This window comes from Haliotis asinina, chromosome 1 (assembly GCF_037392515.1).
Source record: "Haliotis asinina isolate JCU_RB_2024 chromosome 1, JCU_Hal_asi_v2, whole genome shotgun sequence".
In the NCBI taxonomy this organism is placed as follows: Eukaryota; Metazoa; Mollusca; class Gastropoda; order Lepetellida; family Haliotidae; genus Haliotis; species Haliotis asinina.
In genome coordinates, this window is record NC_090280.1 from 4,119,303 (window position 1) to 4,142,927 (window position 23,625).

The 23,625-nt window shown below is 42.5% G+C and overlaps 1 protein-coding gene across 1 annotated transcript; it reads left to right on the forward strand.

Annotated features, from left to right (window-relative positions):
- The first annotated feature begins 752 nt into the window (after positions 1 to 752).
- LOC137286450 (uncharacterized) lies at positions 753 to 23,070 on the forward strand. Its single transcript, XM_067818325.1, has 22 exons — positions 753 to 879; positions 5,537 to 5,590; positions 7,921 to 8,103; positions 8,511 to 8,590; positions 9,781 to 9,907; positions 11,259 to 11,332; positions 11,914 to 12,114; positions 12,372 to 12,410; positions 12,979 to 13,087; positions 14,310 to 14,399; positions 15,402 to 15,568; positions 16,818 to 16,867; positions 17,321 to 17,435; positions 17,823 to 17,926; positions 18,076 to 18,175; positions 18,299 to 18,516; positions 19,240 to 19,306; positions 19,742 to 19,827; positions 20,191 to 20,317; positions 21,573 to 21,614; positions 21,923 to 22,066; positions 22,884 to 23,070. The coding sequence occupies exons 1-22, from the start codon at positions 858 to 860 to the stop codon at positions 22,911 to 22,913; spliced, it is 2,229 nt and encodes a 742-aa protein (XP_067674426.1). The 5' UTR covers positions 753 to 857; the 3' UTR covers positions 22,914 to 23,070.
- Positions 23,071 to 23,625: the final 555 nt, after the last annotated feature.

The window sequence follows — 23,625 nt, forward strand, 5'->3', positions numbered from 1 at the left end:
GATCTAACAAATAATATCACATTTGTATGTACATACAACATACATATGTATTTGTATCACCCTCTCTGTCTCTCACTCTATTCCATCACTCACTCTCTTTCTCTCGCTCTATCGCATTACTCACTGTCTTTGTCTCCCACACTATCTCATCACTCACTCTCTTTGTCTCTCACTCTACCTCATCACTCACTGTTTCTCACTCTGCCTCGTCACTCTGTCTCTCACTCTAATCCATCACTCTTTCTCACTCTACCTCAATCACTCTGTCTCTCACTCTACCATCACTCTCCCCGTCTCTCTCTGCCCCATCACTCTCTGTTTCTCACACTACCCCATCACTCTCTGTTTCTCATTCTACCCCATCACTCTCTGTTTTTCACTCTACCCCATCAATCTGTCTCTGTCTCTCACTCTACCCCGCCACTGTTTCTCACTCTACCATCACTCTCCCCGTCTCTCACTCTACCCCATCACTCTGTTTCTCAATCTACCCCACCACTCTCTGTCTGTCACTCTACCCATCACTCTGTCTCTCACTCTACCCCATCACTTTTCCCACTCTGTCTTTCCCTCTCCCTCTGTCACTGACACTCTCACCTTCTACATATTTCACCCCGTCATTCTGTCAGTGGTATTTAATCACCCTCTATTTGCCGGATGTTCCCGAAGCTGTACGTGCACAGTGTAATGAGCCGCGTGTCTGGCAGTAGCTGTGAGTCTGTCTCATCAGTGTCATATACGAAGGTTTCAGTGATACATCTCATTCGATGTTTCAGTCGGAGGTAGCCGGTTGCCGGCCAAGACCGATTGTCCTTCAGTATGAACATCAGCCTTAGACTGTGTAGTTGGGGCAGATAATGCAAGTGGATTCATTTGAAAGTAAGTTCTTTAACCTTCATAGTTTATTGCTGCCTATTACGTCATTAATAGCACGCATACACACCCGCACGCAGACGCACATGCGTATACATGTGCGTGCGCGTGTATGTGTTTGTATAATTATATCTATTTATATGTGTGTGTTGCTTTAGTTACAATAATGGTACAATATGCTACAATTATTTCGTGTGGTTCCCCAACATAATGTCAGCACAGACAGCAAATATTTGATACGAAATGGAAGAGTGAGTGAGTGAAGTTTGACGCAATTTTCCAGCAATAGCAAGACGGGGGACACATGAAATGAGCTTCACACATTGTATCCATATCGGGAATCAAACCTGGTTCTTGGGTTGACGAACGAACGCTTTAACCACGGGGCTACCCTACCGCCCCTGAAATGAGATGAAATGGCATTCCACACCAGACAATAGTTCAAGGTTCTATAGGACTTTAAGAGTCTTATTCAACCAGAAAAAAATCTTGTCTATATTAACATATATATCTCTCAGACGTCCATATGTATTCAACATAAAATAACAATATAGATAAAAGAACAATAATGCCCACCTAAAGACTAAAGAGGTTATGCCCATCATATTATTCAACCATTACAATGACATTGTTAATTGTTATATCCATTTAATTAAGATCTAAGAAACAAGCTTTTACCAGAAAAATAAAAATGACCTGTATCTGTTGTTATTTCTCTTGAGAAGACGAATGAAATATACAAATAAACTTCACCATTAGTGAGTGAGTGAGTGAGTGAGTGAGTTTAGTTTTACGCCGCACTCAGCAATATTCCAGGCATATGGCGGCGGTCTGTAAATAATCGAGTTTGGACCAGACAATCCAGTGATCAACAACATGAGCATCGGTCTGCGCAATTGGGAACCGATGACATGCGTCAACCAAGTCAGAGAGCCTGACCACCCGATCCCGTTAGTCGCCTCTTACGACAAGCATAGTCGCCTTTTATGGCAAGCATGGGCTGCTGAAGGCCTATTCTACCCCGGGACCTTCACGGGTTCCATTAGTCAGTGAAAGCTAAAGAGAGAGTTGTACTGTGAGCTTATCACTGAAGAAACCATGGAGGCAAACTATGTTTTAGAACTGAATCACAAATTTATGATTAGTTATAACTCCCTTCTAATGCTCAATGTACAAAAACAAAGACAGACTGATTGTTAAGGAGAAGGAACTGCGTTTATAAACGTGGAGCGTCTGTTTTTGTTTCTGAAATACGAACATTCGCGCATATGCTCTTTAACTGCGTGAAACACGTGGCGTTGAGCCTGTCAGAGAATTAAAGTGAAAATAGATTTATCAGTGTTGAGAGTTTAATTCATAGAACAATGTGTAACTCACACATCCGTGTGTGTGTGTTTGCGTGCGTGCGTGTGCGTGCGTGTGCGTGCGTGTGTGTTTATATATAGATAGATATGTGTGTGTATGTGTGTGTGTGTGTGTGTGTGTGTGTGTGTGTGTGCGTGTGTGTGTGTAGAAAGATAGATGCGCAATTACTATCATTGTATCCTCTGGTGTAAACACTCTTCGGCTAACTTAGTGTGCATATGACTATACACATGGCTTTCCAAACGCTTAGCTTCAGTTAATAATCATGCAAGATTTACTCATTAAATGTTGTACCTGTCTGTCATGTATAACATTAACCGTGAACATCCGTGCTTGTTAACGAACGAACGAACGACAACGAACGGGGTCGCTTAACCTCGTTGACACATATCGTATCCTCACTGCGTAGATCTATGATCATATAGCTGATCACCGGGTGGTCTGGTTCAAACTCGGCTATTTACAGACCGCTGTCATATAGATGGAATATTGCCAACTCATAGGGTTATTACTTGCATGTGAAATACACACAATAATTCATCATTATCGAATCACTTGGGGGCTTCGTGCAGCGGCTGACACTACGTCAAGCCAAACCGCCAACGCCCTTTAAAATTTCTGTGAAACAAACTTAACTACATGTATATACTTTCGAAAATCGTATTCGTGTTTATGCATGATGAACGCAAACGAACAGCGCCAGCATGACTACCCCGCCAGTATTTCACTAATATGATTGCGGAATGTCATCACAATAGCAACTTGCATGTCAGTCATGAATCACAGTTAATGCTCCAATCGTTTATTCAACTTACATTACCTCCACATCTAGGCTTGGGGTGAATTCATAACCCTGACGATCAGTGCCAGTACATACATGGGAAATCGATTGCAAGGACTTGATTATGATGGCAGCTTTGTTAAGACATTACACACAGCCAACTGTGGCGGGGATATTGAAGCCATTAGGTCTAACAAAGGCGTGTATGGTTTTACGCCGCTTTTAGCAATATTTCTGAAATACCACGGCGGACTTCAAACTGAATCCCGGAACAGACTTTGAAATGATAATTGCAACAATTCATATTAGGTGGGCCGGCAATGTGACAGCACGACATATTTGGACTTGAAAATTCTCATTGTGTCGAATTGCCACCCTTTTGTTGAATGCAAAAATGTTATTCAAATCTTGACAATGCGAGGTACCTACAAATGCCCCAAATATGGCATTGTCGCACTTCTCTTAATTTTACCACTTTTTGCTTCTTTTTGTACCGGATTTCATACCCAACATATTCCCATACTCCACACAGATACATAGTCAGTTGTTCTGAATGATCTGATGACTAAAGGACTGCATCAGTCCATGGAACACTGTATTTTCAGCAGAGATGTCGCCAACTCACAAACAATTACCTTTTACTCCAAATGATTTACTGAAAACGGTACCACTCCATTACCGAGATTTCAGTGTGGCATTGTTTAACAATATTGTTGACTAATATATGACACGTATTAATGGATAACGACTTCTTGATATCCTTTATGGGACATTTCAGAGCATATGAGCTCAAATAAGAAGAATGCAAAAAGGTTGTTATACATTACTAAACGCGCAATGCATTCGTGTTCCTCGAACTTCATTATGGACATCTGAATTGAGAACTGAATTGAATTTTAACCTGCATGTTCGGTTACTTTTGCCTCTGAGTATATAAAGTCTCTTTCTATGGGACTAGTTGGGTCGATAAGTCAGTGGCACCAGTGACAGGTAGACAAACATGTTTATTAGAGGTGATCACCGTATTCAGTGTACATTGTGTTAATGGCATGATGTTTTGTTTGATCTCGTGGGAGCCTCTGATTGTGATGAGTATGGATAAACATTCCTTTATTTACACAACCCATATCATGTACAGTATTGGGGCTCGCTAACGATTGTCTGATCTGATCTAACAAGCGAAAGTGAAAGTGAACTGAATGTGTGTGTGTGTGTGTGTGTGTGTGTGTGTGTGTGTGTGTGTGTGTGTGACATCTACTTACCACCAGACCGACCCCCTCTCAACTTCACATCTGAATATCATTCATGTATGTCAAGATTCATGTTTTAAACCTAATCCCCATTCCCTTGATAATCCCGAAAAAAATGAATTACTGTTGGGGTTAATAATTTGTCGTGACAAAGGTATTAGAAATCCCCTATGAACCAGCAAAATATTACACTGACAAGCCTAAAATATTCAATAATGTGTATTATGCAAAGAGCAAGATGCAATGATTCACAAGAGAGGTTTCTTGTACAATGCAACTGAGTCAGTTCTAAAGTAATGAGTCACAAATATAATATCAACTCACCAAAGTCTTGGTATGCAGTGAGGCGCATTTCTACTAAATCTTTCACAGCGAGCTTTCTTGAATGTAGGTCAAGTGTTGACAAAGAGGCAGACAGATGTAGGTATCCCGAATGATATAGTCACTGATTCCAGCGAAGTATGGAACTCGATCGGTGAAAACACACCCATGATGCACAGAAGACTGCCCAAAGGCAGGCAACTCCAAAGCGCTACCTTAAAAGGCGTGAAGCGAGAGAGAGTATTTGTACGATTATTGTGACCTTTCCTTGTTTTTTCTCCTGGTAGGTGGCGCAGATTCAGCTGCTGATAAGCACAAGATGAATGCAAACACGTACTATCTATTTGAATTGTACTGACCTCTTCTTGTGATGCAAATACTTTCAGATCTCGTACAAAAACAGTACTTCACAGGCGTAATTGACGGACGTGACCACAGACTCACTAACACAATGTGAGTCACAGCAAGCAAAGTAGCAATAGAGTACAACTTCTTTCATATCTGGCGATCGTGTTATCAGCTTATTAACAGTATATGGATCTATACCAAAGCGTCGACACATAGACGATGTAATCCATGCAACTGCTTCCTCAAAGTATTTTCTAATGTTGAAAACGCAACATACATTAGTACCTCTCGCCTTCATCAAACAGGTGTTATTTCGTTGAAGAACTGTCTTTCACATGTGGCATTGTTTCATCCCACCCGAACGAGCATTGACAACTCTCCTCAATAGAGATTAAGTTATGATATAATGACAGAAAACTGTCAGCTCTAGGTTTTCATGGTATATGTTCATGTCTATCCTAAAACTGTTATGGGTGGACGGTATTACAACAGGAGTGAAGGTAATCCTAAACAGAATTGTAACAAACTATGGTGCTTATCACATGAAAGTGTTTAACGGCGGAAACCTGCTTCTTTGAAGTTTGTCTTTCTATTGCAGTCATGTGGTCTGTGTTGGTGTATCTCGGCGGTATGATGTGGGCGTCTGCTGGAGGTGAGATATATGTATTATGAACCGCCAGGATGAAGCAGTCATGTAGACTGTGTAGGTGTTTCTAGGTTGCATGATGTGGACGTCTGCTGGAGGTGAGATATATGCATTATGAACCGCCAGGATGAAGCAGTCATGTAGTCTGTGTAGGTGTTTGTAGGTTGCATGATGTGGACGTCTGCTGGAGGTGAGATATATGTATTATGAACCGCCAGGATGAAGCAGTCATGTAGTCTGTGTAGGTGTTTCTAGGTTGCATGATGTGGACGTCTGCTGGAGGTGAGATATATGTATTATGAACCGCCAGGATGAAGCAGTCATGTAGTCTGTGTAGGTGTTTCTAGGTTGTATGATGTGGACGTCTGCTGGAGGTGAGATATATGTATTATGAACCGCCAGGATGAAGCAGTCATGTAGTCTGTGTAGGTGTTTCTAGGTTGTATGATGTGGACGTCTGCTGGAGGTGAGATATATGTATTATGAACCGCCAGGATGAAGCAGTCATGTAGTCTGTGTAGGTGTTTCTAGGTTGTATGATGTGGGCGTCTGCTGGAGGTGAGATATATGTATTATGAACCGCCAGGATGAAGCAGTCATGTAGTCTGTGTAGGTGTTTCTAGGTTGTATGATGTGGACGTCTGCTGGAGGTGAGATACACTCTTCATGAAAAAGAAACGGAAAACCTAAATATCAATGAAAATTTGGTGTTGTTCAAGGACGTGTAGATCAGCGGAGAATAGAGGTACACGAATGAAATTTTGTGGAGCAATGCATTGCTATCTTGTCCATGTTTCTTGAGAATAACAGTCATCAGAGTCATTACTGTTGTTAACCAGGTGGTGTTGAAGTCAGTACCTCGTATGACCACCTCCACCTGCTACCACTGCCCTACACCTCCTAGGTACAGATCGAATCAGTCTTTGGATTCTTTTGTTGTTCTCCATTCCTCCTGCAGCATGTGAAACAACTGTGGACGATTCTGTGGTGGATTACGACGTCGACGTGTATCGATCTGATCCCAAAGGTGTTCGATTGGGTTTAGATCGGGGGATCTGGAGGGCAAGGGGAGGGTATTGATGTTGTTGTTGGCCAGGTAGTCCATGTTGGCACGTGCTGTGTGGGTCATGACGTTGTCCTGTTGGAAGAGCTGTCGTTGACGGTCACCAAGGTGAAGGTCGTGCGGACGTAGAATCTGGTGTATGTATCGATATTCAGTCAGATTGCCATGGACAAGTTTCCATTTGCATGTGTATGAGATACCCCCCACACCATAACACTCATCAATCTGTCCACCTGTCTGATGGGAGTTAGGAGTAAAACGTTCATGACGTCGTCTGTAGACACGGTCTCTACCATCAGGTCGCCTGAGGAGATAGTGGGATTCATCGCTAAACCCTATGCGTCTCCCGTTTGCCAGGTTCCTTGGCAGCACCATGTTACACCATCTTACACGTCGACGTCGATGTAGTCGTGTCAAGGAGGGGGCAACTTTTGGACGTTTGACACGTATTCCTACTTTTCGCAGACGGTTCCTGATTGTCTGATCGGACACTCTTCGGGCTCCAAACTGTTCTTGTACTGTGTCCCGGGCTATATGATGTCGGTTAGGTAGATGGGTTACCCGGATGTACTGATCTTGGGCAGGTGTAGCGACTCTGGGTTTTTCTGACCTTGGACGGTAATTTGTCGAATTTGTTTAACGTAATCGATCCCAAAATTATTGTGCTGTGATGAATGTTGAAGATCCTTGCCACCTCACTCTTTGATTCGCCAGTTTGCAATCGTCCAATTGTCTGATTTCGCTCTGCAGCGTTGAGGCGTCCCATTTTCGTGTACAGTACCTGCAAAGAATGTTGTGAGATCATTTTTGGTTGCGTTTGGCCAAGCATGATCTTCTAAAACGTTCCAGAAACAATGTTCACCCCCCTCCTCCTCCCCCAATCTTTTGCGTTTACATATGTGTACAAAATTGAAAGTATTATTTCTTAATTTCATTTTGCGTTTGTTTTTATAGGAGTGTATATGTATTATCAACCGCCAGGATGTAATAGTCTATCATGGTTGGTGTATGTGGGTTGTATGATGTGGGCGTCTGATGGAGATGAGACATATGTATTATCAACCGCCAGGATGTAACAGTCTATCATGGTTGGTGTATGTGGGTTGTATGATGAGATATATGTATTATCAACCGTCAGAATGTAACAGTGTGTCATCATTACTGGTATCCAACGTTAAAATGCGAATCGTGATTATGCCGTCGTTTGTAAAATCTGTTGTGTTTGGTGTCATTCTGATTAATCTGTGTCAGTTAATCTATCAATGTCTTTCAGCATCGTGCGCACACTCAATCGACACATCAAGAGAAGTGCACTCTTCCACTTCCGGTACAGTGTCAGTGAAAACAGGATATGGTGGAAATTATGGCACGTGGTGCCCGGATGATACCGACTCAAGCCCATGTTTACACATGGTCTTTCGATATACCGTAAAACTAGGGTATATAGAGATACATGGTGAGACAGTGGCAGATCGAGGAATATACAGCACTGAATATGAGTACATATGATGTTTTATGAGTACACATGAAGAATATATTTTTAATGATACAGAAATGATCATTATATATATGGATATATATATATATATATATATATATATATATATATGCAATTATCGCAATTAACGCCTAGAAGGCTGAAACAATTAAGAGCACATTTAAATAATATTCCTGGAAAATCCAGATGTAAATCTCTTCTCGCAGCTATTCATTTGTATCAGACAGATGTTTCTCATCATAATCATAACCTGCGCGGTAGTCCAGCGGCCGAAGACCTGGTTCGATACCCCGCTTGAGTAAGCAGCCTAAAATGTTCCTCACACACTCACGCCCTTCTCCCTCTCCCTCCCTCCCTCACTGCAGGTGAAGACCGTGGCAGAGGCACGTGCCGTGTAGATAGATTATGGCTGGGCGTCAATGGGACACGCATCGTTCAACTGGACGTGAGTTATGTAGTCAGCAATGTGATACAAAATGGTCTTTCATGTGGTGTTACAAGCCGATATGCATGCACGTGTGTGTGACGTTTTCACACGTCTGAACAACTGCAAGTTTTATCACAAGCCTTCTTGGATAGATAATGTTAACAGGTATTTGCATTTTCTGGAACATCTTTAAAGTATTGGCAATAGGGGTCACTTCACGTGGAGTTCATTTATATCCATTTTAAAGAACTATAATGCCCATAGCTTGTAGGGTTTCGTGGCACGTGGATAATTCAGTGTAACCGTCTTCAAAGACAAAACAAGAACAACAGAATTTTCTTGTATTTATGTATCAACATATTCCGCCGAGAACCGATCTACCCCATAGGAATCTGGATCTCTTTCTAAATTTGAAAATTGGCCCTTTTCCTGAACGAGATATAAAGAGACATATACATTCTTCAGCCAGATAGAACACAATACCGTAATGATAAGGGAGTTGTGGATACTTATTGTTTAACAAATCTTGCATCTTTTACACATCATATTTTAACACAGATGATCCAAACATATCATATTGCATGTGCGCGAATATATTCATGAATGTTGGTCAGTTGGTTCTCACAATCAATTGTTGCCTTTGTGACGTTACAATCATCAGGGAGTTGAATCGTGACGGCGCTGGAAAACATCAGTGATGCACCAACTAGTTAGTTATTCACGAGGTCATGGATCATTATGTACCCTTTCTATAGTTTAGATACTTCAAACTTTACATTGTTTCCTGTGAGAATACCTTTGAGTGAAGCGCAAGAAATTAGGCGACGAACGTGACCGCGTGGTCAGACTAGCAGACGTGGGTGGTGCATGTCATCATATTCAAATTGCGTGGACTTTACAAAATATCCATACCCTGACTGATGGATGTTGTGGAAATCTGTATTGTTTGAACATATGAAGATGGAAATATAGGATAACAAAAATTACGCTGTACGTAACTTGTCGCGATGGTTCTTACCTGTCTCAACGTTGTTACCATGTCTCAACGTTCTTACCTTGTCTCGACGTTGCTTAACGTATCTAGATCGTGCTTAACTTGTCTTGATCGTGTTTTACTCGTCTCGGTAGTGCTTAATTCGTCTTGATGGTGTGGACAGTTCCGTGCCCCCTGCCACCGTGTACCTAAATGTCATCTATGCTGTCCTCAGAGAGTGGATGGCACCAACTCATTCACCAACCATTCTTACCCCGCCTTGGAGAGTAGCGTCTTCCAGATATACACCCCTGCCAATAGCAAGTGCTGCTTCCGGTTTCTTCTGAAAGGGTGCATTGTGGGTAAGTTTGTTTCACAGAATAGCATTGACGTTCTCCGTTCGTTTAGAAGTTCAATGGTGATGCAGCATCATGACAACTGAAATCGTTTCTTGCCAACAGAACGATATTTAATTCATATATGGGTTTCTTAAAGTTTTTGGGGTTTTCAAAGGAACAAAATGTCCTGAAGTGGAGATCGAAATAACAATAAGTCTGTAACAAGCACCCAGTTTTCTTTCGTTACTGTGAATAGGTTTGTATATATTGCAGTAACATTAAGATGTTCTGTTTGAGGTTGAACCATTTCCATCACCAGTAACCCATGATTGTCGTAAGAGGCGACTAACGGGATCGGGTGTCCACGCTTGGTTGACACGTCATCGGTTCCCAATTGCGTAGATCGGTGCTTATGCTGTTAACCACTGGATTGTTTGGTCCAGACTCGATTATTACAGACCACCGCCACATGAATGGACTGTTGTGGAGTGCGTCGAAGGGCTAAGCTCACTCACTAACTTCTGATGCTTGCTAGAGACAGAATATTCACTTCTACGTACGTAAAAAAACTGTACTTGATGTTTGGGATACGAGAAGGACCAGTGTACATACATTCAACCACTAGTATGCGCATGCGCATATATGGATACTTGTCCAAAGGTGCTAAGGGACTAAAGCACCCATGGCAGTTTAGCATGGATACCCTACACTGACTCCGACCTGACAAGTCTCTTTCTCATTGCCAGGAAGGGTAACATAAAGTGTCATCTTATAACGTCCTTGGCATAACATGGTCCGGCATTTGACACCCCCGTTCTGGGCGGACGTTCTGTCAGCTGGACACCTAAGGCGGTCATCTCTCTCACGAATGAAGAGATAGACTATGAAAAGATGTTCCCCTCCTTGTAGGTAACACAGACAACGGCAGGGTCGTCAATAGAACCGCGAGTCCTGGCAAAAACGATGGCCTGGATCCTCCAGGTGGTAATCTGAGCTCTTCAGCCGTCACGCCTCCCATGACTAACGTCAGCCCAAACGTCAAGAACACGCTCCCGTCAGGTCGTAATGGAGTCACTAAGAAGCCTTGCGATTGTTGTAAAGGGGAGGAAGACTTACGAAGTAGCTATTCTTAATTTCTCTTAGAACTGTTTTCAGTATGTTTTGTTTTGAAGCTGCTCTAAACGTGGGAAAAGGGGTGACCACTAGGCTACCCTACCGCCACCTCAGTATGAACCTATTCAGCTCAACATGCAGCACAAACCCCGGAAGTGGAAAACTTAACGCAAAGATATTTTGAGATCATTAGTGAATAGACGATTATGTTAAATGTATGGTTGAGTAAAGTTGATAAACTTGCGTTCCAACTTACTTGAAGGCTGCAGCAGACAGAGGAAGAGGGATACAAAGAAGAGGAAAAGCAAAGAAAAAGACGAGGAGAATATGAAAAAGGTGATAAGTATGGTATAAAGAGAGAGCGAGGATGTTCACGACCTCACACAAAAAAAGATTATTCATACAATTTCAGGAGGATTCATACTTGTTTGTGGATGTACTCCCCATATTCTCAAAAGGTAGTAATTGGCATCCTATAACGAGGGTTCGATACTGCTTTAGGGCAACGAACCAGCTGTAATGTGTAGCTGTATTAGTACTGACTGCGCCGTAAAACAACAATCAGTGTGACACATGCATGACGCAGGCGGTACTCACATGGGTGTGGGAGGACAACTGAATCTAAACGTTTACTAGTTGGGTGAAAACCGCGGACATCAAGATGGCGATGCCTTTGGTCCACAAGAAATCCCCATGTATCTTTATAATGGATTCACCTTTTAAAAATTCTTTAAAAAAGCCTGTCTTTGCTGTTATGTATGTTAATGTTAAAAGCCCATATTTCGATACCTGCAACAGCAAAACGTGTTTCTAAGGTGATTGTTGGTTTACTTAATATACACACTTCTCATTGTACGTTTACACAACCAAAGTATAGACTGCATCTAGATGCCTCTCGGAACCATTACATTCTTCAGAGAAAGCACGTGCACACGGCGTCAGGTGCTATGGCAGACGTCCACGCCTTTCTACGCCAAAGTGCGCCTCGTCGGAAGGACAAGAAAAACGAAGATGATTCCGGCCTTGACTTTGAAGCGGCGGAAGAATTGCTGTTGACCGTCCTAGAATCAGAGGTTAACGTCACAGACGTGAACGTCTATGCTGGTAATCTTACAATGGTCAGTTGAAGTTGTTGTTTGATGACTGATGTGTGACGGAATCTAGGTTCTCATTCCATGATGAATTTGTAACGCTTACCAAAACGCGCATGTGTGAGCAGGTCGCGATTTTCTCGGAGTCGATATATTCACTTTGAGTGGGCTCTCCATTTTAAACTGTCCTATGTTATCTGGGTGTGCTACCATATCTCCGTATAGGTAGAATGGTTCTGAACTAGAGGTACCTCCCTCCTGACATGAGACTTCATGATTTTCAGGACGTTCTGGAGGCGGTGTCGAGGATGATGTCGCTACACGTAGGTATACCTTACTTTACATGCAGACCATGTATGTCAGATCATCTGCTCATTAGTGCCAGTGAATATCATCTGTTGATTAATTACTCATCATGAGCTATCACCTTTAGATCTCCTCTCGGTTGTCTAGATCAATTGCACACTATGTAAAAAGCTTTCGATTATGACCAGTAGGTAAGCTGTTTGCCAGCCAAACACCAGTTTGAAGGTCGATCCAGAAATATACTGTATATCCGCTGAAAAACAACTGCAAATAAAGTGAAGATCAGCAGTATGTCCTGTGTACGTTGGATTGAAACTGTCCTGAAACTAAAACAGATTACATGAGGGACAAGCTCATGACAGGTTCGTCCAGATGGTCCATACAACTGGAACTGGTAGATCATGCCGCTCAACCTTTCTTGGTTAACGGTTAAATATCTATGCCGGCTTCTGGTCTAGATTCGATGATTTAATGACCTCCGTCAAAGAGGTGGAATATTATTGAGTGCCGTGTTATTAATAAACACTTCTTCATTGCCTAGAACCAATCCGTACAGTTTCCTGTTTTCGCGTTCCCCTTCAGCAGACTGGTCGGCATCACAGACTGATTCTCGGGGCTGACAAATTCCTTCGTAAACTAGAGAAAGAGCTGCTTCGAGACAAAGCGGAACTTACCCTCAAGGACAATAACTGCAGTAAGATGCATTGTTTGATACAAGTCACATTTATTACCCAGTAAACCGTCCTCGTTGTAAATTAGATCACTTTGCTACAAATACCAATAAGTCCGACTCAGTACCATGATTTTCGTGATAATCAACTAACAGTAAAGGTGAGTGAGTGAGGATGGTTTAACACCACTTTTAGCAATATTCCAGCAATTTTCGGCGTGACGAGCGAAGGCTTTAGCCAATAAGCTACCCCGCCGCCCTTCATCGTCTAATGTACGTTTGTTATATCAATATCACTTGCGAAAGCTCTCGTTCGAAAATATGGCAATTTATTAGTGCATGGAAAACTTATCAAACTGTGCGTGTTTGGTTTGCGCGTGGTTAGACATAATCTCATTAATTCCGACGCATTTGATGTATAGTTGTTCGTGTAAGTAAGATCTTTAGATATAAAACAGCATCAGGTTGATATAACGTACCCAAGTCACCCAAGGACAACTGACAAATTGGCTTCCGCAACTGACGAACACTACCTTGATTAATATCAGTGATTCCGACAAGGCAAAGTCATTACATTTACAAATAACTATTTCGAAGCTATTAACTGTCAGCCGCTGCTAAAGGTGTAACAGCTAGCAAAGGAAAGGCACTTCCGTTTCAGGCGATGGCCACCGTGTCAGGTATGATATAATGGACGATCGTTTTCAGTTTATCCCCTCTTCACTAATCAGCTAGGTGGACTCATCCGGACGGTTCAACCTTTGGAATGACAAGTTTTTATGGATGATCAACCTTTTTCACTGTACAATAGCGGCGTGTCGGTATAGATACACATACTTAACGGTATAAGGCCGTTGTTGGACTTGACACGGCGGCCATTACCGGAAATGGCGCACTGGAATGTGTTATTGAAAATAAAAACGCACTGGATCATGAGGGTCTTGAGTGGCATTTAGAAGTCGGTATTCTAATGTACGACAAAATGTTGTAATTGTCAACTTCTTTAATGTTTACACGTTTCTGGGCTATTCCCTGCCCATTTGTCATCCACCTGAGCAGCCCAGAAACGTTGTGTAAACAATAAAGAAGAAGTTGACGTGAATAACATTTTGCCGTATATACTGGATCATGAACAGTATTTTGGATAAAGTTGAGATTGTGTGCTTGGTCTTCGCTACCAAAAATATTCCGCAAATATTTATGATCCTAAATTTCTTTTGTTCAGTATAGGTTCATTCTCTTTCAGAGTTTCGTGCTGAGAGACTTGACAGGAAGAAGTCGGCCAGGTTTCAGTTTGATAAAGTATCCGTGATCGTTCCCCCACTTGAATCTAACGGTAGGTCACAAATACCTGGTGACAGGATCTAGGGGATCTATTAATTTCCAATGTCCACCAGTTGTAGACTAGTTGTCACAAGATTTGTCTCCGGGCTCGACTCTCTGTATGGTGTATTTTCGGTTTACAAATTACTGTGATAAAAGACTTATAAGTCCCCTTTAAACCAGCAGAATAGAACACAAACAAATTTAAGATATTCTGTTATATGTTGAATGAGAGCTAAACCAGGTTACAACGACTGGCAGTACAGATTCCCCGTGTAATACGACTGAACCATGAATCTCCATAGTCACCAAAGTCTTGATCCTTGTAGACACTAGTCCAGTTGACAGCTGTTGAAAGATCAATGTAGACAATGTGTCTTGATTCGGGTCGTACGTAGTTCTTGAAACTTCGATGCTGGCAGACAGATAGGCGTAAATCCAAAGTCGGCCCCTCCTACATCTCAGCAGTGAACCCTTGTATACCTAATATACAGTTCTAGAGTGTCCTAACAAAAGCCACGCCATATCATCACCATCAAGAAATTACTGAAACCCTATCGTCTTCCACTGAAGACACCGTACGCAGGTAGGTAACTCCTCAGATTACTCTACAGGTGAAATCACATAGCCTAAGTTCAAGATGCGAGTTCAAATCAAATCACCTTTGTGGCCCGTACTATTGAATGTGACATTACAATTAACAAAAACACACGTGTAAAGCCATTTCTGGCTCCTTCGCCGTGATACTATTGGAATATTACTAAAACCATCGTTAAACCAGCTAACTCACTCAATGATATAATCTCACTGACGCAGTAAAACTAAATCCACTCATTATTTCCACCAGTATATCGTACTTTTATGCTCAGTGGAATCGGTCTAAAGATTACTATCTCACGCCGCTTCTGAGCCTACTGAAAGCAATCACGGTAACAGAAGACCGCGTTGGATCGGTAAAGCCAGCAGTGTTTGCCCGTTGATGATTCTATAACGTCATTCTTATACCGTGTTCCAGCCACAGACGATGCAACGTACAGCCAAGTGATGGTCGCCATTTTGGATTCTGAACTGGGCGCTGTCAACGAGTCGTCACGAATCACACCTATTGTGTCGGTGAACATTGGTGCACATGATTCGATGACGTCAACACTCGATCTACAGTTCACCCATGTGCCTTTAGATGTAAGTGTTCAAACGTGCCTACAGTCATGTATACTGCCACTATGTTGAGGGTGCGATGGAGTAGCTTTGTGGTTAAAGCGTGGTCTCGTCACGCCGAAGACCCTGGTTCTATTCCCCATATGGTTACAATGTGGGAAGCCCATTTCTTGGTCCCCAGCGGTGATATTTTGGAAAAGCGACGTAAAACAAAACTTCTTCTGGTGTTTCTGGACCATAGCAGTTGCTGCAAAACCATACCCACTCACTCTTGTTCGGGTGTTCTACTGTCAGACTACTCATCAGGAGGTTGTGAGTCTAATTCATTGATCCCAGTCATCTATAAGTTATAAGTGAAAATTTTAGCCTTCGATCATTAGCGTTTGGAAGACTGGTTCCAAAGCACATCTACGTGTGTTTGGACAATGTGGGATGATAGTTTCCTTTTTGCCTCTTATCATGTACGGTGTAGTCTTATATTCTGCACTACATCAGTTTTATTGTAACTCAAGCACCTTCAAAAATGTTATGAATGAATGAGTCAGATAAAATGGAACAGTTGATATGAATCCATCGCCGTGCATGATCCTGTCTGCACTGACAACTGCAGCTCATGGAACACAATTATGTAATAGACGAAACTGTCATTTCGAGAAGACGATATTGAAGACGTGCTTGACTTATCTCCACACCTTAATACAAACAGAAGGGTTCCAGGGTCAGACTCTTTATTCAGTATATGGATTCGATATCGTACAAAATCATTCAGATACAATGATATAAAATGTCATCGATGCACTTGAGAAGGGTGTAGAATAAACATATACCATTATCAATTTAAGTTAAACTCAATACACTGTCTCTTTACCGTTACGACTGTGTAATACAAATTCAAAGTTATAATTAACAACTGCATGTCTGTACTAACAATATCTGACATAACATGATCTGTATTTATTTATCATGTACATTACTCATAAACATTGCACCATTCGTGAACAGCGACCATGTTTCAATATAAGAGCATCCTTTCATTCAAATACGGTACGCCCGTACAGTGTTCTTTAACATGTACTGTTATTATTCGACGTACGGTAAATTTAACTTCGCCATGAGTAATTTACGACCTCAGGACTTTTTGTATCAAGTATCTCTCTCATCTCTTACGCACAGGTTGTTGTATTTTCGTGCATTGATCGATTTGGGGACGAGTCTTCTTACAGATCACGGAAAAGGGCGAGTGTTGACGAATGAATGTACTTGTTCATTGCAGCGTAACAGACTGGTTCCACTGTGCGTGTTCATGACGGAAGATCCTCACAGGTACGTTCCGATTGTTTGTTGACCAGGACCAGTTTGTTTGCACATCACCGTATCCGAATTGCATAGATCGGAACCCGCGCAAATCTGGGTTAGAATTGATGTTCCGCAAACCACACTTGTTATATGAGGCAACTCATGGGATCGGGTGGTCTGACCTGCTGACCTGGCTGACACGTCACCATATCCCTGTTGCATAGATCGATGGCCTGCTGTTGATCATCGGATTGCCTGGTTCAGGCTTGATTATTTGCAGCTTGAATGTTGCTTAGCGCAGCATAAAACAACAACCAACTACATAGATCGGTGTCCATAATAGCATTCACCGGATTATCTGGTCCAGACGGTAACCGTCTGCTGTCTGCTGAAATATTACTGAATGAAGCGATGAATAACAAACAAACAAACAAATAATCCACACAAGGCTAGTCACCTTCAACCCACTTCTTCCATCAGTTCCGAGTGGTCCCCTTCCGGTATAGAAACCACCCGGATGACGGACAGTAGCACCGAGTGCAAATCCAGTCACCTGACCAGCTTCGCCATCATCATGCAGCCAGTGAAACTGACGGTCAGTGGCGTCAAAGTGGCCTTGCAATGTAACACTTTCACACTTGTTGTACAGTTTATTAACACGGCTATCAGTGATTTTGTAGACGTGTGTCGATGCTTCAAGTGCCGTTTATCCAACGGATTATAGAGAACAGTTTCCTGTAGAAGAATCCAGTAGGACATCTTTAGACAGCCGCAGTCAGACTTAGATAGGTTATTGCAATGAGGCATTGACATCATAATTAGTAAAACGTAGTCAAATTTATGATTGGCGGATGGCCTAAAACGATTTCACATTATAATTTGTTGGTCAACGAAATACTGTCCCACATGCTACCGCTGATCTTACAGCCGTATGTTTCTTCCTTCATCTTGTATACCACTGTTGCCTTTCTGTTTCTCCAAGATGCCACTGACGGATGTCGCCGGTCTTGAAGTGACGTCACTGATTGGATGCAGTGTTTCGATCACCGCACTGTCGGTCACTTTCATCATGCTAATAGGAGTCAGGTGGGTTAGTTGGGGTGAGATGGGGAGGGTCATGTTGAGGTCAGGTGAGGTGATTTTAAAGTGAAATAAGGGGGGTTAAGGTGAGGTGAGACCTTTCGTTCCTGTCCCTAAATAAGACTGACATTTGTCGTGTATTATTGACATTCCAGACGGGCGTCCAAGAGATTGTACATACTAAAGAACCTGGTGCTTATGCTGCTGCTGTCACAGACGGTTTTTCTGGTGGGAATCGACAAGACCAACAATGAGGTAAAGGGTCGTCCATTTGTTTAAACCAATCACCCATGACTATGTTTAAATGAATTCTTAATCGATTGCATGCGATGGTAGGGTTCTCTAATCGTTTCGTGTTTTCTGAACCTGCTGTTCCAGCTGGTGTGTAAGACAGTAGCGGCCCTGCTGCACTTCCTGTTCTTGACCTGCCTCACTTGGATGCTCACACAGGGGGTGGAGCTCTACTTCAAGGTGTCCGATATCTTCAATCAGAAGGACCACTCTGTTGTATACACCGTCACCGCCTACCTCACACCCCTTGTCATAGTGGGAGTGTCCCTGCTTAAATCCTACCATTTGTACGGATATGAAAATTAGTAAGTTGTTCACATGCTAAGCCCAGGATCCTAATCGTTTGATACGGAAGAAAGTTGAGTCAGTCTGGCTACAGCTATAACATGAAAATCTGACGTGACAGGTTTCATCATTCCGTGGTCAAATGTTTGAAACACGAATTACTAGGGCGACTATTAAGTGCATTTTTTTATTTATGTCGGAAGCGTTTGTACAGAACGTCTCTCCAGACTGTCTGTGTAGGGCGTATGCTTAGGGACACGTCCAGAGCGTCTGTTCCGTCGTGTGTCTGAACAGAACATCGATGTGGGGCGTCTGTGCAGGGTGTCTGTCAAAGGCGTCTGTGAGGGACGTCTAGACAGAGCGTAACTGCGGGGCGTCTGTGCGGAGCGCCTGTGATTGACGTCTGGTTAGAGCGTAACTGTGGGTCGTCTGTCTAGGGTCCGGGTTAGAATCTATCATCAGTAACACATCCTTGTAGTAAGGGGCGACTAACGGGATCGGGTGGTCAGGGTCGCTGACGTGGTTGGCATGGTCATCGTATCCGAACTGTGTTGATCGATGCTCATGCTGTTGGCCACTGGATTGTCTGATCCGCTTACTTACAGCGTAAACCTAAATTCACTCACTGCCGTCTAGGGCGACGGTCTGACCTACACTCCATTATATTTGGTGGTAGTAAGTGTTAGCTTCATGAATGTGGTTTACAATACAGCAAACAAACACGATACTGTCCCATTCTTCAGCTGCTGGCTGTCGCCGGATGAAGGTCTTGTGTTTGCATTTATTGGCCCAGCAGTGTCAGTGTTTACGGTGAGTGTTCTCACAAATTGTGTACTTTATTTCTTAAAAATAGTTTAACTTGTCAACATGAATAAGGAATAGGCACTGCTCTTTATGTATAAAAGGTTACAGACTGCCTTCAGGGGCAGAGGATTAGTGGTGCTTCTTGAACCTGTCGTAACCGGTGAGGTCACAGTGGTCAGCAAACCCAAGACTTGCGATGCAAGTTGTTTGTAACGATATCATAAGGGATGGTAACCGGTGACGTCACCGTTGTCTGCAAGGCAGCATCTTATAATTTTAATATCACTCATTGATCTAACTTTCATTACAATAGTATAAACTTACATTTTCAAGTGCATGCTCTCCTGTTACCTGAATCTTTAATTCAGCTCACTGGCGTAAACCCATAATCGATCACGTTTATCCTCCATTCCGCCTAAAAGGGATGTTTTCACCTTGCAGGTGAATGTCCTTGTCCTTGTGCTCGTTATGGTTAAGTTCAACAAGGTTAAGGTCAACGCCAAGAAGACAGACAATCAAAAGATAAAGTAAGTGTTATTATACTTCTCCTGTGAATGGGACTGACGCTTGGACATTGAACACACACACACACACACACACACACACACACACACACACACACACATATATATATATCATTCTCTGTACACAGGTTAGTGTAGTTTTAGATTGTAACTTATCATTTAAAAAAAGTTAACATAAATAAATTGTAGTGCAAACATGTGGCTCTGTAAATAATTTGTAAGCACAGGAATTACAGGCGACTGGCGATGACAACAGGCCTCACACCTGTCATGGGGTCATATAGGTTATGTGAACATTTTTACGTGACTCAGTATGTGTATGTTCCTTACTTAACTGTACCTCAATGATCACTCACCTGTCTGCAGGTGCAACATCCGGGCCTGCGTCATCCTTCTTCCAGTGCTGGGCCCGACATGGATTGTGGGAGTGTTCGCCGTGAACAGCTCCACTGTTCTCTTCCAGTACATCTTCTCCCTGCTGAACGGACTGCAGGTACCCCGGGGATTTCCCCATGTGTGTTGTTTGTAGTTGGTGAACGCTAAACAATGGCGGTCGGTTAGTCTGGAACACACTATCAGGTGATAGAAATCATGAGTATGAATCTACACAAGTACATGAAGAGAGTGTGCGAGGCTCACCTCTGACGCATATTAAGATCACCACTTCACACTCAGGACTTCACGGGGCTATTATATATTACGATGATACAAAACAAACTACCCTTAATGAGTGAGTGAGTTCAGTTTTACGCCGCATTCCAGCTATATTGCGGCGGTCTGTGAATAATCGAGTCTGGGCGAGACTGTGGACTGTATATAACCAGTCTCTTGGCTCTGAGGACTTTCACAATATCAATTACTGGTTTGTAAGCACTGGCTGCTGTCTTACAGTCCTGTTAAAGCTGATGTGACGACTCTGGTTGTATGGAATAATTGAGTTATCTCCTTGGTATGTTGTCTGCTTCAATGTGTTTTTTTCGTGACAGTGTAACTGGATTTGTGGCCCCGGGTCCCAATCCTCAAAGCTTTCTTAGCATTACGAACTGTCATAACTCTGTTCTGTATCACTGACTTACGAATGGCTTACTGCCACAAACGCTAGTAGACTGGGCCCTTGCAGATTCTCCTGGGCGAAGAATAGAAGCGATATGATCAAAAGCCAGGCCACTACAAGCCGGATGCACCTTCTGGATAACGTTTTAGTTCGCAATAAATCTAAATACCGAAACACTGAATCGTAACCGAACACATATAGAGGATATTATACTAGTGCCCATGTTATACCATACTTACGACACGAGTGCCTAAATGTTGGTATTTCCCGTGCGAGAGCGGGGCATATACTGATATTAAGGCACGAGTGTCGTAAACATGGTATGCCGTGGGCACGAATATATTATTCTATTTATGACCGAAGACGTCAAATTGAGGGAAATAAACCCAAACCTACTTTCAAACATAGGCTGTCTGCCCGTTATGACAGCATGTAAAAGGCAACGTCATAGAAGAAACAGGACGGCAAAGCACTGTATGACGTCATGTCACCGCGACAAAGTGATATTTTGCCCTAGGGCATCGCATGAAAGAACCCCGATTTTGCCCTCGTTGGTAATAAAAGTTGTTGTACTTCCAGGTATGTGATCCTAACGTTAAAATTATTTGTTGATTTCTAAAATGGTTGAACGCCGCACCGTCCACCTGGCTATCCTTGGACAGTGACCTGACCTGTTTGTTTTTGTTTATTACAGGGCATGCTGGTTCTCATCTTCCACTGCTTACTGAATGAAGACGTGAGTTTGTCACCTTTCTGTTGGATGTTTGCTACACCATCCTCACCCTCTCCTACTTAGTGTGTCCGTTCTTAGTAATCAAATACAATATCTCACCACAACAATATTGATCCATGGTTCCAATGAGGTCACTTTCATGTTCTTGAGTCGGGAACCTGTTAAACCCTTCGTTTTAGTGACGGACCGAGGCGCGGGAACGAAAAAGTAGAATGAGTCCTTTCTGTCTACAGTGAAAGTCGTATACTACATCAACTACTGCAGATAATCCCTTCTCACTCATTCACTCACTCACCCTTATAAACATGTAGGTGATGACATCGTGGAAGAAGAAATTTGGTCTCCGCCAATCCAAAGTCCACACATCGGAGGTGAAGGTCACCACACCGACACAGGATGCATGGACAGGGAGGTTCCCAAAGCCAAAACGGACTGTTGAGGACATTTTCACTGTAGTAAGTGTATTTGCTGTTTATGAATCGGAACAACATATTGCGAGTGGTAATACACCTCAGAGATGCAGCAGAACAGCTCTTGTTGCCCTCCACGCACTCTGAGCATACACTGAGAAGCTACATGTGATCATGAGAGTACATTCCCGTTTATAATCTGTCGACATTGCATACCATGTTTTTTAGGCGGAACACAGCAACCGTCCATCTGTATGAATACCGGCTAATTAATTGAGTCTGGACTACACAAACCAGTGTGTAACGTCTATTTAGATTTGAGATATCATCTGAGAATACCTAAATTCTTCGTTGATTGCTGTTCTTTTGTAAGTGTTATTGTTACTGCAGTGAACATGTTATCGCATCCCGGTTGTGCAGATCGAGGCACATGCTGTTGATCACTGGATTGTCTGTTCCAGACTCGATTATTTACAGCCCACCGACATATAACTGGAATATTGCCGAGTGCAGAGTTAAACAACAAACCAACCACTCGACCTCTGGAGATGTCTCACTGTTATGTTAGCTAATGGCTAGTAAACGGCCTTCCTTGTTCCTGTGACATGACAGTGGACATGATGTCCTAGCTCCAGTGTATCCACATGGAGATTCGAACCTAGGTCAGCAACATAACGAGTCTCTTTGTCCATAAGGCCACACTAACCTTCTTCGGATATAGTTTCATATTCAAATCTTCTGGTGTAAATATTTTCCCGATGATGAACCAGAGCTATTGTTTTTACAGTTATTTGTGTTCCTTGCGATTGTTATCTACTGTTTTCAACTTCAGAATTTCAGAGCACTTTTATTTCGGTTTCAGACAACCTCGAAACTGAAGCAAATTTCGTGAGAGACAAGAATCCCTGCCGTTTGTAAAGGAAGACACTGGATTTCACAAGCCAAATTTGCTCAGAGTGAAACATGGACGAGAATAATTTCTAAATTTCGTTGTCTGTTAAACTATAATTGCTTGTTAAAGTTTAAGAAATAAAATATCATGAACTGTTTGAGGACGTAATTGTTTAGGTGTTTTCGGTCGTGTTTTGTACAAAACCGTAGATATCGGTGTGGTAGCCCAGTGGTTTAAGCTTTCTCGTCTCACTCCGAAGACCTGGTTTCGATTCCCGACGTGGCTACAGAGTCTTGTGCCATGGCCGGGATACTGTTGGGAGATTACCGAAAGAGGCTTAAAAGTACACTCACTCGCAGTCGAATAAACATATCTTAAGCAAATCGATTATCAGCTGTTTAAGAATATACCCTTATATCATCCTTACTTATCAGTTGTTTTAGATATGCAGATTTTATCATCCTCAGTGATCACCTTTTTTACATTATAATAATTATGTCACTCTCGGTTATCAGTTTTTAAAATTATAGTAATGATACCACATACGGGTATCCGCTGTTGAAATTACATTATCATATGAAAGAAAGTACCACTGTAGCAGCATTTGGGAGTAGACTTTCACACCCGTTACCGTGTCTCATATGACTGAAATGATATCGTTAAGACTAAGTCACTCTTCCAGAGCAAACCACTTCGAACAAGACACTGTTCC